Raw genomic sequence first — 16,890 nt, forward strand, 5'->3', positions numbered from 1 at the left:
TGCGTGCAGTGTCCATTATCAGATGGGAGCCTCCCCTGGAAAGATAATTAAAACGCTGCACCACTCACAGCCCTGCAGATACTGAACCAGGCACAGGGTTTCAAAACAAAACTCAACCCCCAAGCCCCAACCCTAGAACCCTTCCCCGTAGAGGTTCCTGGTTTTGTTGGAAGCAGGTAAAATTGTGGCAATGATCAAGATGGATTTTTATTAATTGAAGAGATGAGAAGTATGTCAGTTCAGCCTTTGTGGGTAAATACATGTTTCATTTTTTTCCGCGTAGTTGTAACTGTAAATTCAGACTCATTCCACTTGACAGTTTCTTTGGAGGTGCCCTCAACTGATGTAAATATGAGAGCAGGAGTGGGCTGAAGAAGTACCCTTAGCTGATTACCAGAGCCTTTATTTGGAACTAAATATCAAGAGAAAACAAGGCTTTTTTTCAAAGAGATCAGGAAAAGGAAGACATGTGCTTGGAGATAAGGAAAGATAAAAGCATTCCATTTAAAGACGCCTGTGATAGAAATCAAGATGTTCATCTGCCAAGTCAGTAATTTCATGGCCTTATGACCATGCAGAGCTTCCGTTTCTGTTACCTTTTCCCACACTAACTGTAAGCACCAAATCACTGGCATGAAAGCTCCTTTTAATTTTGTCCAAGCAGCTCAGCCCTTTGGGGAGGAATTACACAGGTTGAACTTGGAGATAAAACTCTTCGACTTCAGAAGGGAACAACGGTGCTCCCATAAATTTACATTCAGCTTTCTGAGGCCCAGGAACAGGCTGTGAATTCCCTGCTCCTGGAAGGTTTGAGGACAGGTTAGACAAACACCTCTTGGGAGAGGTTTGGGCTGTGAGGAACGCGGGCGGCTGAGATGGCCCTTGGAGGAGATTTCTGATCTCTGGTTCGGTGGGAGCGAGGTCCCAGTGACAGCAGATCCGATACGACGCCCAGATTAACGGGTCAGGAGGTCAAAATGCATTTGCAGCTTTAAAACAAGGGGCTTTCCGCTGGTTTTTGTTTAAAGCAAGCAGCAGATTTCAGTAAAAAAATTCTGTGAAAAGCTTGGCTTTGCAGGTTTCCCAAGCTGTCCTTACCAAAGGGCCGAGCTCGAGCGCTGTCCTTAGGAAGCCACCAGCAGGACCAGGGGCGCGGAGGGGCCAGGCAGCAGCGCCACGGTGCTGGGCCTGCGGCTCATTCCCGTCGGAAAGCGCAGCTGGGAGGTTTGACCTGGGCTGCTCAGGGACATTTAGTTCCCCGACCTGTCCTGAGATTGGAGAGGGCTCTTCCTGGACTCTTTGCTTTTGTTTGCTTCCTTTCCTCTCCGGGTTGTGCCTTGCGGATCTACCAAACGCTCCTCAGCTGCTCTGGGGACTGGTCCTTGTGGTCGTTGCCGTTCCCCCGCCAGGCCGCAGGCAGGCTCCCTCGTGCTGGGCAGCGGGGAAGCCCACACCACTTCCATCTCTGTTTTTTTTTTCCCCCTTCCTGCTTGGAACAATTAAACTTTTGCCCAAAGATTTGGCCTGCTTCCTCGCGTAGGCTTCGCAGCCAGCAGAGCACGTTTAGCTTTGGCATCCGCAGATTGAAGCATTCGCTTGGTTTTGGGCAGGCGGGTGAGTGCCCAGGCAGCTGCAGCCCCGCAGCCCGTGGCTGTGCCCCCCAGTTTGGGCCAGTCTGGAGTTGGCAGCGCCGGGCGCCGCTCGTCGCTCCTCCGTGGTGCAGGAGCTCGGCCAGGAGGCGGTTTCATCGCCACCGGGTTTTGGTTGGGTTTGGTTGGTCTCAACCCCGCTCTGGGGGCCCCTGCTGCTGGGGGATGAGGATGGGGGTGTGGGAGGGGCACGGCGGCTGCCCCCACCCACAGCCAGCCGGGCTCCTTCGGGTGCTCCTGGGCCCCTGCAGACGGGTCCTGCTGGCGGGGAGGGGGTTTGGGTTAGGGCAGGCGGCCTCGGGGAACCCCAGGTGGCCCCATCCTGGTGCCAGGGGGGAGAGGGAGAGGGTAAGGACCTCCCGTCCCACGGCTGCCACGTCCCCACCTCACGTCACGGAGGCTGGCCAGGCCCTGCAGCAGCCACCCCGCCTCGCCTGCACTGGGCAGCCTGGCCAGGCGCTCTCGCTGCCTTCCTCCAGGCTCCTCATCCTCACGCAGGTCCCTCCTCGCCTCGCGCGGAGCGGGGACGCACGGCCGGTGGGTTTGGGGCCCTGCGGGCCCCGGGCTCCCGCAGCGCCGGGTGCCGACAGCCTCTGCCGCAGGTCGTGGGGCGCTCCGGGCACAAACCGCGCTCCCGGGTTACGGAGCAGCCCCGGAGCCGCCGGCCGTGAGGGCGTCGCCATCTCCGGCTGCTGGCCGGGAGCGCGGGAGCGGGAGGCCCCAGGCGGGAGCTCGGGCACCGCGTGCCGGGCTCGCCCTCAGAGCTCACCGGGCCTTGGCTGCCTCGCTTTTCGGCCAGGGCTGCTCAAAGAACCAGCTTAGACAGGATCCCTGTGTCCAGTTTTCAGTCTGGCATCTTTTACCACCGCTACATGCAAAGCTTTTAATTAATAAGAGACAAGGATGCCCGGAGCGGAGGCTGCCAGCGTGGCTGTAAGCGCGGAGCAACGCGCGGCTCTGGGCGCCCTTCAGCCTGTGCTGACCCGAAGTTATGTGACCGATTGTTCCCCCAACAATTACACAGAAATGATGACGATTTCCTAGACTACTGCATTGAACTTTCCAAAACAGATAGGAGAATTTCAGATTTATTCTCTAACAAATGAGTTACATATGCAAATAATTCTTTAGTTAGGAAGCTTCCTCTTCTATTTACTGTTAGAAGAGTCAGATGATGTGAGAAGCTGAACTAACTTACTGTTTCTGGTACTTCTGTTTCTGCAGTTCACTCTATTTGGAGAAGCAAAGATTGCTACCCGCAGCCTGTGTTCAACGTGCCGGTGCCAAAAGGCACATCTCTCAGAGTCTGGTTTTTAAAATTCTACCTTCAGTATTTATATTTTGTTTCAACTTTGACTGGTACGCTTAGAGGCTAATCCTGCAAATATTTACACAAGCCGAGCTGTCTATGTGTAGTTAATTCGAGCTCAATGGGAGCTCACCTGAATGAGGGCACATGTTCTGCGGGAGCAATTATTTTGGGCTGAGCACTGAAAAATATGGTTGTGTCTGCTAGCTGGGTTTTATATATATATATATATATATATATACACACACGTACATGTAGACACACACACATGTATGGTGATTATTTTAGGTTCTGAGAGAGAAAGAAAGACTATTCAGTCACTTACTGATCCCCACCTGAGAGAAGGCTCAGTGAGATAGAAAACGGCAGCATGGTGAGTGTTCTTTTATAGCATAAACAGTACCAGAGACAATTGTTTCTAACAGAATCAATTATAGCATTAAAAATTGTAGATTTAAAAAAAAAAAACAGTTGTAGATACATGGATGCAAGGTCCATTTTTTAGTTTCTGAAAAGCATCCCACAAGCAGCTCCATACTCCCCATTTCCCTTCGAGGCGAGCAGTGCTGCCGTTTCGACAGATGAAAGCAGTAGGAGCCCTGCTGGCTGTGGGGAGGGGGGACACCGGGAAGCTGATTCCTGACACTTTCCCCTGTTGTTTTGTGTAAGCGAGTTCAGAACTGGCCGTGGGTCCAGGCTTGCTCAGATCACGGGACTCCGATTTGCAAACAGAGTGCTGCACTTCAGGAAGTGACCCCTTCCCCTTCCCTCCTCTTCCCCTTCCCTCCCCTTCCCCTTCCCTCCCCTGCATGAGGGCGTTAATCTCGGTTACGCTGTGGATTCAGAACACATGAACAGCTGCTGGGGCTCACCTGAGTGTGATAAATTCATAAGCTGAGCTACCTGATCAGGACTCAGAGCCCGTAGGTACACGTAGATATCTATAATAAATGCACCATTCCTGGACCATGCCCACAAACTACCCTCCGGGTCTTCAAAGTGGACAAATGTATTCATTTATTTTAAAGAATGAACCAATTGTAGATCAGTGATTCCTCTAATGGTTCTTTTCAAAAAACAATTAATGCTCTATTGAGCTGGGGCTAGAAACAGTCGCCAGGACTGTGTTCCACACACATCCTCTTTCACTTATCTCCAACATGTTTTTGCAGAACGAGAGCGTCCGTGACGGAAGGTGCGGCGACGCCCGTCCACTGTACAGGGATCTCTCCAGGCTGGTGACCTGGGCACACAGTCATGGCACCATATGCGACCAAATCCCTGCCTTGGAGACGGTGCAGAACGTGGGTCACCCTAGCAAGGACAATTCTGTCCTGTGGATGTGTGTGCTCGGACACGCGTATTGCTGGCAGTGTGAAGAAATATACGTCAGAAGCAGAGAAGAGAGTGAGGCTGTAGGAAAGAGAAAGAGGTTGGTATCTGCCGAGGCTTCGTCAGGCGAAGCTAATTTAGATGAAAAGAGGTTCAGGATGACCCCATCTCTTGGGAGGGCTAAAGCAGACACTGTTAGCAGAGGGTCACGCAGCAGTTCTCCAGGGGTCGCTCAGCAGAGAGGCGACACAATCTGCATAACAGATAATGAACCACCACTCGGACTAAACCGAAAAAATAGCAAATCCCTGAAGTCAGGCTTTGCAGCAGAGCAGCATTTGTCATTATCTGGTGATGAAGTCACAACTGACAGACACAAGGTGAAGCTAGAAAGTGACAGAGACCTACAAATCCTCTCTGATGAAGGACAGGGTGTATCAGATGAAGACGACCAAGGAGCCAGAATCAGCCAGAGTATTCTGTCAGAGGCACAAAATAAAAGTGAAACCGCTCAGGCGGACTTGCAAATGTATCACTGTCAGCAGACGGCATTTCCCAAGCCAGCAGCTGCCCAAACCGCCTTTGCACCCCCAGGAAAGCTGCCCCTGCCTCTCGCCTGCGCTCTGCAACCCCCCGCCAGCCCGCAGGAGCTCCTGCACAGCAGCTTCCTGGGGCTGGGGCCTCTCAACCCCGCAGGGGCCATGCCTGAAGCTTCTGACACCAGAAGTTCCTCTGGGTCACCCATACCCAAAGAACATTTCAAACCTTCTCCTGTCTCCAACACTGAAGTAAAGGCCCAACCCGAGTCACCCTCCTCCATGACATTCTTTGAGCTAGAAGCCACCATAAGCCTCCAGCACCAGCTCCAGCAGAGCCCCCCCGAGCGCCGCGCGCCAGAAACAGGCTTCGGCGGGAGCGTCACTGAAGACTCCGTTGAGAAGGGTGAAGCGTCAGGATCCGGGCAGGCACCTCCCCCTGCGGCCCCCCTGAGCCCAGAGCGTCCACCCGCATCCTCACACAAAAGTAAGAGTCTGGAGTTCTACTCCTGGAGGGGCCTGTGGGTGTGGGGGTGCGTTCTATTAATCATTTCCCAAAATAGCAAAGGAGGGTGGGTTCATCTAGCTGCCAAAACCTGTACTGTGGTATCCAAGGAAATGGTTTGGGGCACTCTCGTGTCTGTGAAAGGGACTGACCTGGCGTGAGCAGTTGGCACGTCAGCAGGGGACGGCTCTCACCGCCACGCCCGGCCCTGGGCTCGGCTCGGACCCGCCCTGACTACCCCTTTGTGGCACAGGGATCAGCAGAATCCACCTCAGTCCAGCCCCAGCATTTTAAGATAACAACTGAGCGTGTACAAAACAACCTGGTGCGAGCAGGGGAATCTCTACATGTTGGCTCTAGAACCCTTTTCAATCTACTCCTCCTCAGCCCTGGAAAAGTCCCAGGCGAGCAGATGGAGCTTTTCAGCAATCCAAGAATTAATTTCTCATGCTACATTGAACTAGGTAGATGATGTATTGCCATAGCAACTTGAGAGAGAACCCAACTGGAATCCTGGCAGTCCTTTTTTAAAAAAAATTACAATTTTACTCATCTTTTTGTTCTTCTTTACTATCTGCCCCTAACTTTCGGTTAATGCTTTTATCTCACACCGAGAGCTCTCTTGCTCTGAAGAGATTTTTGTCAAGATGAATGCTTTGAAATACATTTTGCATAATGCCTCGTACACCACTCTGGGCACACGAAATGGCTGCTGCTTAGTCCCGGGGCGGATCACAAGATCCACGGAGGGGCCAACGCCCATCTATTCCAGCAGAGCAGAGTTTGGCCCCCGCAGGCACCACCAAGGACAGGGTAGTTGCAGACCGAGGAAAGTGTATCGAGTCCATCTGGGGTGGTTTGGGCTTCCCGGCCAGCGCCACCGGCTCAGAGCTGCTGCCCCCGGCTACACGGCGGCCCCACGAGCGGGCTCAGGGCCAGCCCCGGGGGCAGCCCTGGCCAAGCCACCGCCGACGGCGCCACTCTGCTGCCCTGCATCTGCCTGACGGGCCCCCAGGGCCTGCACCAGCGCTTTCCACCCCACAACAACATCCAGTCTCACTGAATTATGTTTAAATGGCAGGGCACGTTCCCTCCCATTTAAACATAATTCAGAAAGAAAGAATGTCTTAAATTTACCTCCATGGTGGTCTGCAGGCCCGCCAGCCAAGTGACCAGAGCAAGAAGGGGCAGAGTCCTGTCCCTGCCGGGCGGTGCTGCCTGGGGACACAGAGCTAAGCCAGAGCCTTCAGGGAGGGGGTTTGTGAAAGTCCTATAATCTCCAAATTCCTTTCAGAAGGAAGGTGAAGGTTGTTCTGCGTCTCCTTATAGTTCACTGATCTCCTTGTAAGTTCTTGCTGTCCACAAAGCTGTGTCTTATCTTTCAGATGTGTTGAAGAAGAAAAAGAGAAACCATAACACTGGCGATATAAAAGTTTTCAAAGACTGGCTGGTTTTACATTACCCTTCTGAAATACGTGACATCCACGAGCTGCCACCCCAAGACCTCGATAGTTACCTGGCCTTGTTCTACAGTTGTGCAAAGAGACAGAACGGCGCAGATTTTTCTGCCAGTTCTTTGCACTTCCTTCAGAAAAACATAGAGAGATACCTGACGGATCACAACTACGGGTACAGCGTGGTTAAGGGGTCGGAATTCAGAGCGGCCCAGGAAGCCTTCAAAGTAAAGCATCAGCACCTGTCTCAGCAGCAGAAGGAGTGCAAGTGGAGTGTTGTGGAGAACCTGACAGATGAAGATGTGGAAGGTCTTCGTAAGAAGGGACTTGTAAGTAGGATGCACCCCCAGGGCTTTTTGTACCTCATGTTCACGACCATCATTAGGGGCTTTGGGGCAAGCACGCACAGTCAGGGCAATGCTCTGTACTGGGGACAGCTGGTGCTGAGGAAGCCGGAGGGCGAGCTGGAGTACCTGGCCTGGAAGGATGGTCTGTGCGCGGAGGCAGAGCCGGGGGAGGCGGGTCTGCGTCTCTTTGCCAAGCCCGACGACCCGGGCACCTGCCCGGTCGCAGATTACAAGGAGTACGCCCGGCGGCGGCCGCCCGACATGCTGCACGACTGCGACCCCCTGTACCTGGCTCCCAAGGCCCTGTGCTCCATGTGGGACCAGGTCTGGTACAGCAGGAAGTCCCTGGCAAAAGCCAGAATAGAAAAGATCTTGAAGGTTATTGTCCAGCAAGTCAAGGAATCTGTAAAGAAGTCCAAGCAATAGAGGCGCCCGTTTGGTTCTCCTGCGCCGCTTTTTGTTGGGAGGCGGCCTGGGAGAGGTGTGAGTGGCCACAGCCCAGCTGGAGGAGAGGTCCTTCTCCTCGGGGCAGAAGTCATCCACAGGTTTGCATCACCTTAGCGTTCAGGTTAAGTGTAAAACTTCCGTTGTTCTTTCTATTTGTGGAATTGATAGTTCACCGAGTTAAAGAGGAGAATTTTAGGTTTCACATTTGTAAAACAAGTTAATGTTCTGCTCTATTATTAATGACCTGATAAAGCCCAGAGAGGGCTCGGTGCCTGACCAGCTTGGCTCAGCGTTTAGACCCTCCGGGCAGCGGACGCTCACACGCAGCGTCTGGTCTCAGCCCAAGCCCAGGAGTAACAGGAGCTGGTTGTGGGGTGGAAGGAGAACGATGAAACGCCGCCCCTGCCAGCTGCTGGTCCGAATCCCACGGGAGCGTGTTCAACTAGGTTTATGTCGTTTTTCTTAGTGAAAGATTTGTAGCTTTAAGAAGTTGTGACTGTGTTTGTAAAAGTTATTTAAAATGGCTCCCAGCGTTGAAAGGTTTCATGGGAAGTGCTCTCCCCAGAGAGCTGCATAAATACACTTCGGTGGATGTGGTCGACGTTTTTTCAGCTGTTCAGGTCCTGTTCCGTTGATGTTCTTCCCCGAGCCCAGGCCAGTTGCACTGTTGGCATAACTCAATAAAAGCACGTTGTACTCGGCCCCGTTTGTCCCTGCCGTAAAGATGAAGCCGGCCAGCCCCGACTGGCAGGGGACGTTCTCTCGCCCTGCGCAGCCCCTCGGCGCGGCGCTGCCCCCCACGAGGCGTCGGGCCCTTTGGGATCCCGCGGAGCCCGTGTTCGTGGTTTCCTAACCAAGTCGTTGTGGCCAAACGCTTTGCCAGAACTGGCCCTGCTCAAGCAACGTTTAATATCACCGAATAACTTCGAGAGGTTTAAAGAGCCAAAAAGAGAAACTCACCTGATCCAGCGCTGGGCTGGAGCCTTCCAGCCCCGGGGGGCCGGGCCCGGCCTGGGCTCCGCTCGCCGCCGCAGGCAGCCACCGGCTCGGGCTTCGCTTTCCTCTCTTGAGTCCCCCCGGAGCTCCTTAGCGGGGGGCTGCTGCCTCACAGTCAGGGCGCGGGGGCAGCCCCCGGGCCGCGGGGGCTACAGGGGCGACCGGGGGGAGCCGAAGTCCCACAGATGACAGAGGAGCCGGCGAAGCCCCGACCAGCGCCCGCCGCGCCCGTCCCCGTGGGTTGCCCAAAGCCCGTTTCTGTTCCCCCGCTCGCCCGGAGGGTTCTGCCCCGCTCCACCGGCGGGTGGGGGACCGGAGCGGAGGCGCGACAGGGACCGGCCGTGTCCCCCCGGCGCTGCCAGCGCCGTGCTGCCGCTCCGGGCCCCGAGCCGAGCTCAGCCGCATGGACACGGCGGGGGGGCTGCACCCCCTGTGCCCTGGAGCTCGGCCTGGCCCCCCCCCGGGCTCGGCCTGTCCCCACGTTCGCGCGGGGTGCCCGGGGCTGCGCCGCCGGCGCTCGCCGGGAGCCATCTAGCGACAGCGGGGTGCGGGCAGCGGGCGGGGGCGCCAGCCGGGCCGCTCCTTTCCCCGGAACCCGCAGGGACCCCCCCGGCTCCCGGCGCAAACCCGCGGGAGCGGGCAGACACAACAGGCCAGGGAGAACGAGGGAAAGCAACGGCTCTTTAATAAATTAGCAAAGTAAACGGCGGTTGTGTGTGCGGGGCGTTGGGTCCCCGCAGCTCAGCGGATCACCCGAGTTAGGCGGGAGCGTTGATCCCCCGTTTGATGCTGACACCGACCCAAAGGGACGCGCAGCCGAGGCGCTGCGGTACCTAAAAACCTAAAACCACTGAGAGACAAAGTCGCTTTTTTGTAAGCCGGAGACGCAGCTTCCAGCGGGAAAGAAATTACCGTATGATTTCATCTGGCTGCCTCCTTGCAGAAGTGATTAAAAGAAAGTGATCCAATTTTTCCCCTCTCAAGAAAGACAAGTATTACCTCAGCTCGCAGGGGAGGGGGAAGGGGTGAGCAGACCTGAGGCGTTGGAAGGATCGTGTGGGGGCCAAGGCGGGCGTGATCTGCAGTGGGCAAGTCTCTGATTCTTGGGATCACCAGGAGCTGAGCTGAGGGTGTTTCGGTCGTGCGTCCGCTGATCCCACACAGGGCAAGTAAACGGCGAAGTCCGGTGGCCCCGGCCGTCCCCGGCCCCGAGGCTCCCTCAGTCGTCGTCCCTGACGTACTGCCCGGCCTCCCAGCGCTGGGCCATGGCGCTCTTGTGACGGGTCACCCTGGTGCTTTCCACAACCTACAGGCACCACAAGGCACAGGGGCTTTTCACAGAGAAGGTGTTTTTATAAACAGCCTTTTTGGCACAATCCAGCCTCCCAGCCAGCAGCCCCCCCCTCGGGCTAAACAGCCCTGAGAGGGGCCACGACACGCTCTGCCCACGCGACGCCCACCCGAGCGGGGCCGAGACCCCCGTCGGTCCCGTCGGCCTCCGGGGAGCGAGGGGAGCCCGGGGGGAGCGGGGAGGGGGGCCCTCGAGCGCGCAAAGGACGTTACCTCTGTGTTGATCTTGTCAATGGGTTCGATGCCTGCGTACTGCGGGGAGGGGAAAGGGTCAGATAACGGCGCCCGGGCAGGGAAATGCCCAGGGGCAGCTGGGTACGGCCGGGGGGGTGTCAGCCAGTGCTGGCACCCCTGAGCGCTGGGTGCTGCCCCGGGGGGGTGCCACCGCTGCACCCCCACCTGGGCACGGCCGCCTCCGGCCCCGGAGCCACCAGCGCCCCCCGGGCTCAGCCCCGCCGCGGGGCGGGCGCGTTCACCTTTCCGTCCTCCTTCACCCTCCTCCTCCGCTCCTCGAAGGGGCTGGAACGCGCCGAGTCGGGGCCGAGGGTCTCGGTGCTGCCCGGGGGGGGACCGGCCACTCTCAGCGGCGTGAAGGACGACACCAGCCCCAGGGCCCCGCCCTGGTGCGGGGCAGGAGTGGAGACGGGAGACCCGGACACGGAGAAGCTGCCGCTGACACCTGAGGCAGCTTCAAGAGAAAGAGCCGTCGGGGGGGTGAGGCGCAGCAGGTCCCCGCAGCAGAGCAGAGCTCCTGCCCCAGCCCGGCGGGTCTGGCCATGGCCGGGACCGTGTCTGGGTGCCAGCCAGGCACTGCCAGGGGCGAGGGAGGGGCAAGGCGGGAGCTGGGCACCCCCCGGCCCTTCCAGCACAGCTTTCTGTGTAACGTGACATGAAGTCATCAAAACCTGAGCGGCTCTGGAATCAAGAGCCGTGCTGCTCTCCCAGAGCCCATCCCTCACCGTCCCCTGCCGACCCCCCCACCTGCTGCCCCCGCAGGCTGGGCAGCTCCCCCCGGCTCCAGAGCCTGAGCCGCGGAGGCAGGAGCGGTGCCCACAGCGGCTCTGCCCCGGGACTGACCCCTCCCGGCCCAGCCCAGGCCCCTCTCGCCCCCTCACCGGAGCTGTGCCGCGAGCGGGAGCCCTCCTGGGCGCCGCCGTCGCCGCTGACCGGGGAGCAGCCGTCTACCAGCTGCCGCCGCCGCCGCTGCTCCTGCAGCTCCTCTTCCCTCTGCAAGTCGCTCTGGATCTCCTTGTCGATCAGCGCTGAGGTCTGGGCCCTCCCGGTCCTGAGCCTGTACTGCTCCTCGCGGCCGTCCTCCCTCCTTAGCGGGCTCTGCGTCCCCATGTCCTCCACGAAGGAGACCTTGGGCTTCCAGAAGGAGAAGGAGAAGTACCGTCTGGGCAGGACAGCCGCGCCGGCGGGGCTCGGGGTGGGGCTGGGAAGCCTCCCCCCCCAGGACTCCTCGCTCCCCCATTTGCTGGCGCTGGCGGAAACGTGCCGGGACACCGGGGGCTGGTCCTGGCTCTTCTGGCCGGCGGCGCCGCGCGACTGGGCCGCCTGGAAGCGCGTGGTGCTCGCCGCGCGGCTGGGAGGGCTTCTCCCACCCCTCGTGTCTCCCGCGGGGCAGGGGCCGTGGCTCGTGGGCTGCTCCGCCACAGACTCACTGACCCAGCCCCTCCGCTCGTCTGCCTTCCTCGGGGGGGTGGGCTTCTGCGGGGGGGCTTCCTCCTGCTCGAACACCCTCCGGCGCTCGTCCAGCTCCTGCTGCGTCCCCCGGTCATACGTCCCCAGCAGCCTCCCCTGCTTCCTCAGATCTTCCTCGCGCTTGGTTTCCTGCTCAATTTCCCTCTGGACATAACGGGAAGCGTGGCCTTTGTCCTTCCCTTTCCTGCCAGGGCTGGGAGAGGCGTCCATGGAGAGGAGAGGCTTGGTCTTGATCTCCACCAGCTCGCTGCTGGAGGTCAGCCGCTGGATGCCCCTCTCCTTCCAGAGGTTCTCCTCCCTCTCCATGGCCATGCGGATCTCCCGCTCGATGGGCGTCTCGTTGCCGATCTTCGTCCCCTTCTCCAGGCCGTTGCTGCCGGCCCTCAGACCCACAAGGCCGTTGACGATCTCATTGGATGCGCTTCCATCGCTGGCGTAGCCCGCGCTGGCCTCATTATACATCTCGCCCAAGCCGGAGTCCAGGTCCTCTCTGGAAGATGCTTTAGTCAAGCTGGACATTTTCGTGGTGGGATACGACTTTTCAGTATCAGCCCTTCTGGGAGCATAAACCTCCTCCTTCACAGGTGTGTTGTAGGACACACTATAAACCTGATAAACGGTCTTGTCCGTCCTGCTCTGGCTGGATGCACCGGCGCTACCGTAACCTCTCGCAGCCTTCGTGGTCGTCTCAGGACTCGGCCACTCTTGCCTAGAGACTTTTGTCATTGACTCTGGCTTTGAAGACAGGGCCTGTAGCCCTGGGCTGAAAAAGGAGCCTGGGTTGGTCTTCTCCAGCATCAGGAACTGCTGCCGAGCGGCGGTGAAGTTGATCTGCTCCGTGTCGATATTTTCAGGGTCAACAGGTGTCCCTGCCCTCCCCGAGGAGGGCTTGTCGAAGCACATGGCGAAGCTGCTGGTGAAGCTGCCCGTGTGCCTGCCGTCGCCCAGGCTGCCCGTGCTGGTGTTTATGGAGCTCAGCTCATCCGTGGAGCTCCACCTCTCAGCCATGGTGGAGCTCTTCCTCATCACCTGGTTCCGGATGACCTCCTTCCTCTCCTCCTCCAGCTCCTTGGCTTTCTCGGGCGAGATGTTTGGTGGAGGGACCCTGCACTGTTCCTGCTCGTCCTCATCGTAAAGCTTTGAGGGTTTCCTCTCACCTCTGTAGGCCCTGAGGTCGTACAGGCTTCCCGACCTCACCACCTCCAGCTTGGACTCCCTGTCTGGGGACGGGGTCCAGACATCTCTTCCACCATCCAGGAAGTATGAGGGTGACTTTGACCTTGTTTTCCAGCCATAGCCGTTTTCCACCCGCTGGCTGCTGTGTTGAGCAGGGCCAAAGACGTCGTCGTCGCTGTCGGCCCTCTGCTCTGCCCACGCGCCGGCCTGGGGAGCATCGTTAGAGTCATGCTTGTGCGAGGGCTGGGGGAGCTGGAAGACCAGGTGCCTGGTGACTCTGTCCATCTCCTGGCCGGAGCCGCCGTTCAACCCCTGGTGACTCTGTCCATCTCCTGGCCGGAGCCGCCGTTCAACCCTCTGCTGCCCTCGCCCTGGGCCGGGGATGCTGCTCAGTGTCCACCCTGGGCTCCTGGTTCACGTGAGGACGAGGGGCAGGACCTGGCTGGCCCTGCAGGCGAGGGGAGAGCGGCCGTTAGGAGCGGCGGAAGGAGCAGAGGGCGGGGGGTGCAGCTCCCCCTCCCAGGCTGGTGCTGCCGTTCCCCCCGGGCGGTGACCAGGGGACAGCCACCGCGGGGGCCAACCAGGCAGGGCCCAGCAGCCGTTCGCTCCCCTCACCCAGAAGCGCGGGGTCTGGGACAGAAGCGCCAAGCGCCGTTCCCAGCGGGAGCTGCCCAAAGCCTCATCCCCTTCCCGCCTCCGTCCCGTCCCGCGCCGAGCCCCGGCAGAGCCGAGCGACGCGCTTCGGGCGATGCCGCGTCCAGCTCGGCTGCGCCCCCCCTGCCAGCCCTTGCCTGCTCCGGCACAGCTGCCCTCCCGCCTTACCGTGCGCACCGGGCGGGGAGGGACCACCGGCCACCCGCAGCACCAGCTCGTGGCACAGAGAGCGGCGGCACCGCGTCCCCCTCGGCCTGGAATTCCTCCCTGTGCTCTGCGGGCAGGAGGCTCCGAGCAGCCGAGCTATTGAAACGGCGGGGATCATAAAAATGGTTTCATGGCTCATAAAAAGGGGGGACTTTAACCCCCGTATCGTGCAAAGCGGGAGTGAACTGCCTTGCCCTTGGCGTCGATCCTCCTGCGCCAACCGGAGCTGGACGGGGCGGCGGTGCCGGGAGAGGGGGGGCGGCGCAGGTGGGTCCCCCCCGACAGCGGCTCTTGCCGTCCCTGTCCCCTGTGCCAGCGAAACACACGTCGGCCCTGGGCAAGCCAGACGAGCCCCAGGGCCAGCAGCACACCCTCCCGCTCCGTTTGCCGAGGCGTAGCCACAACCCTGCCACCCCGTTCCCGGCTGGGCTCGCGTGAGCCCGAGCGGCTCAGGGGGACGTTGGCGCCGGGCACCGTCCCCCGGCACTCGCAGCCTCCCGGGGCGGGCAGCAAGGCCGGGACTGGGGCTGCGGTGACGGAGCTGCCTGCGCTCGGCCCGCTGCAGCGTTCCTCCCAGGGCAGACCCACCTGGGCCAGCGGCTGAGCAGCCATTTAAGCCTTTCCTGAGGCTGGAGCACCTGGGGCTCGTCAGGGGTGCCTGGGGCACCAGGGGCCGCCCCCAGGGCGATGCCCGGCCACCTGCCCAGCCCGGGCGGTTCAGCCTCGCTGCCCGCAGCAGGGACCAGCCGGGGCTGCTGGAGCCGCGTTCCCGACACGCTGCACCCAGGTGGATTCCCGTAACCTCCTCGTGTTCCTGCCCGTAACTCACTGCTGCTCTTTTACGGCCCCCGATGACCCAGATAGTGAAAACTACCATCTGCCCACACCTCTTGTCACGTCAGGAGGGGCCGGAGGTCCCAGCTGGGAGTGGGTGCCTCACCGGGGAGCGGCGAGGGGGACGCCAGCGGGGCGGTTATCGGGGTTCCCGGCCGGCGCCACACCGAGCGGCACAGCCCCTCCCAAAGCAGCACCGAAACCACCGGCTGCCCTGGCTCAGCAGGAACGTGGGGGTGTGGGGGTCCCGGGCTCGTCCCCCCGTGCCCAGCCAGTGCCATGGGGGGATGCTGGGCAGAGCAGGCGGCATTGCGGCACCCGCCAGCCCGGCCTGGGCCCCCCCCTCATAAAGAGACATGTAGGGAGTTTTCTGGGGTCCCCCCGCCCTGGGGGTCCTGCAATGGGGGGCAGATCCACAGCAGCGCCCCCCCCCCCCCCCCGTGCCAACGGCCGCTGGTGCTGCCAACGTGCGCGAGCGTGGCAGCGGCCCCTCTGCCTGCCCCCGCGGACGGAGCCAGCGGGCAGAGCCTGCGGCCGGCCCCTGCGCGGGGACCGGACCCCTGCGGCCGGGGGGAACGGCCGCCCCGGCGCTGCCCTCGCCCCCGCCCCGGCCGCGCTGCACTTACTGTCCGGGGGAGCCGTCGGGGCAGGGGTCCCCACCCCCGGGGAGGCCGCGCGGGGCAGCCGGCGGAGCCGTGAGTGCCAGGGAGCGGCTGGGCGGGCGGCGTCGGGGCGTGGGGGCCGCGGGGCCGCCGCGGCTGCGGGGCCCTGATAAGCTCAGCCCGAGGCTGCGGGCGATTCCAGGAACCGCGCTGGGCTCGGCGCTGGCCGCGGTTCAAGGACCCGACCCCCCCGCGCCACCGTCACCCCGCCACGCTGGCTCCCACGCTCCCGCGCCCGGAGGCTGCCCGTGGCCACTCACCCCCGTGCCGACGGGCCACCGCACCCAAGGGCCGATGAGCCACCGCGCCCACGTGCCGCGGCGCGGCGCCGTGCCGATGCCCCTTCCCGCGGACACGGCTCCAGCGCCGAGGAGGCCTGGAGCTGCCCCGGGGGGCCCGTGGGCCTGAGCGCTGGCAGCGGCCGTGCCGGAGCCGCCGGCACTCTCCTGTTTACGCCGCGGGGCCTCTCCTGGCCCGGCTGCCCGATAACCCCGTGTTTACGCAGGCGGGGCTGGACCGGTGCCCTCGCCACGGTGGTGGCTTTGGCGCTGCCCTGCAGGTGCCCGCCCGGCGCTGCCCTCCACGGCCCCCCGCTCCCCCCCAGCCCCCGGCAGCCAGGCAGCTCCCTGCTCCCGGGGATGGCACTAGCCCCCTGCGCCCCCAGGCAGGGACAAGCCCCTGCGCCTGATCCGGAAACTTCAGGCACCCCGTTACCTGCCAGGCCAAGGGGCTGGGCCGTGGCACTGTTACTGTAAAAGCCGCGATGCCCTCGGTGCCCTCGGCCACGGCTGCTGGACCCCGGCAGAGCGGGTGGCACCGCTGGCACACAGCACCCCCCTCCCTCCCAGCACAGGGCGTCGCGGCCGGGCGGGCGATGCTGTGCCAGGACGCTCAGCCCTTCGCTGTGTCTGGGGCAGGAGGTCCCCGTCCTCGTCCCCTCTGTCCCGCCATGACATCTCTGCACCCCGCTGGAGCCCGCTCCTGCCGCAGAGCCCCTCCCGGCCCCGCCGCTGCCTGTGATGGCCCGAGCGTGGTGACGGCGTCGAGCCCAGCTCGCCCTGGCTGCCTCTGCCCGGCTGAGGGGTGCCCGGGGGGGTCCCACTTACCCCTGCCCGGCCCCTCGGTGGCCCCGGCCCCGCTCTCTGGCTGCCGGCTCGGCGCTGCCTGGCGCGGGGACAGCAGCTTCGGCTGCCAGGCAGCTCCGCGTTTCCGGGCGGGAGAGTGGAGCCAGTTTTACCGTGGGGCTGAGACAAAGTCCACAGGCGATGGCCGGGGAGCGACCGCGCCCGCCGCAGGGCGTGTGCTGGGTGTCCTGGGCTGGCACCGGGCAGAGCCGGGGCCCCACCGCAGCAGGAACGAGCCCGGGCACCCCGGTCCTGGGCAGATGCAGGACCTGCACCGGCCTGGGGAGGGGCAGAGACCCACGGCCACGGGACCTGGGGGGCCCTGACTCCAGTGCTGCCCCCGGGGACAAGCAAGACCCTCACCTGGGCACACCAGCCAGCATCCCGCCAGCTCCCCTGTCCTCCCAGCATCCCCGTTCCCACCCGCCTCTTCCTCCCGGCTGCCCTGGCACGGCCTCGTGTCCATCATCCCGGCGCCGGGGCTGGCAACGCGGCGCTGCCGGGCCGGGTCAGCATCCCCACCCGCTGCCCTTACCTGTGCCCTGTGCTCCGCGGCGGCACAGGGGACCTGCCACGGCAGCGTGTCCCCAAACATCCCTTGCCT

The 16,890-nt window shown here is 61.6% G+C and overlaps 2 protein-coding genes across 3 annotated transcripts; one reads left to right on the plus strand and one right to left on the minus strand.

The window, feature by feature from the left end:
• The first annotated feature begins 3,797 nt into the window (after positions 1-3,797).
• LOC141970830 (uncharacterized) lies at positions 3,798-7,564 on the plus strand. Its single transcript, XM_074927713.1, has 2 exons — positions 3,798-5,313; positions 6,717-7,564. Exons 1-2 carry the CDS (start codon positions 4,119-4,121, stop codon positions 7,556-7,558), a joined length of 2,037 nt encoding a protein of 678 aa, XP_074783814.1. The 5' UTR covers positions 3,798-4,118; the 3' UTR covers positions 7,559-7,564.
• Positions 7,565-9,243: 1,679 nt separating this feature from the next.
• MISP (mitotic spindle positioning) lies at positions 9,244-15,587 on the minus strand. 2 transcript variants are annotated; one of them, XM_074927838.1, is made up of 5 exons: positions 15,423-15,587; positions 11,041-13,253; positions 10,402-10,613; positions 10,139-10,177; positions 9,244-9,881 (listed from the first exon to the last, which is right to left on the minus strand). In XM_074927838.1, exons 2-5 carry the CDS (start codon positions 13,088-13,090, stop codon positions 9,795-9,797), a joined length of 2,388 nt encoding a protein of 795 aa, XP_074783939.1. In that variant the 5' UTR covers positions 13,091-13,253; positions 15,423-15,587; the 3' UTR covers positions 9,244-9,794. The 2 variants fall into 2 exon arrangements, with proteins under 2 accessions (XP_074783939.1, XP_074783938.1); XM_074927837.1 differs by lacking the exon at positions 15,423-15,587 and adding an exon at positions 15,127-15,240.
• Positions 15,588-16,890: the final 1,303 nt, after the last annotated feature.

Source organism: Athene noctua, chromosome 27 (genome assembly GCF_965140245.1).
Source record: "Athene noctua chromosome 27, bAthNoc1.hap1.1, whole genome shotgun sequence".
Taxonomy (NCBI): domain Eukaryota; kingdom Metazoa; phylum Chordata; class Aves; order Strigiformes; family Strigidae; genus Athene; species Athene noctua.

Coding starts and splice junctions, on each gene's coding strand:
- MISP (XM_074927838.1), bottom strand. CDS start 13,090: ATGGACAGAGTCACCAGGCACCTGGTCTTCCAGCTCCCCCAGCCCTCG. Junction 10,614..11,040: donor CCGCTCGCGGCACAGCTCCG/GTGAGGGGGCGA, acceptor TTTCTCTTGAAG/CTGCCTCAGGTGTCAGCGGC. Junction 9,882..10,138: donor TTGACAAGATCAACACAGAG/GTAACGTCCTTT, acceptor TGGTGCCTGTAG/GTTGTGGAAAGCACCAGGGT.
- LOC141970830 (XM_074927713.1), top strand. CDS start 4,119: ATGTTTTTGCAGAACGAGAGCGTCCGTGACGGAAGGTGCGGCGACGCC. Junction 5,314..6,716: donor ACCCGCATCCTCACACAAAA/GTAAGAGTCTGG, acceptor CTTATCTTTCAG/ATGTGTTGAAGAAGAAAAAG.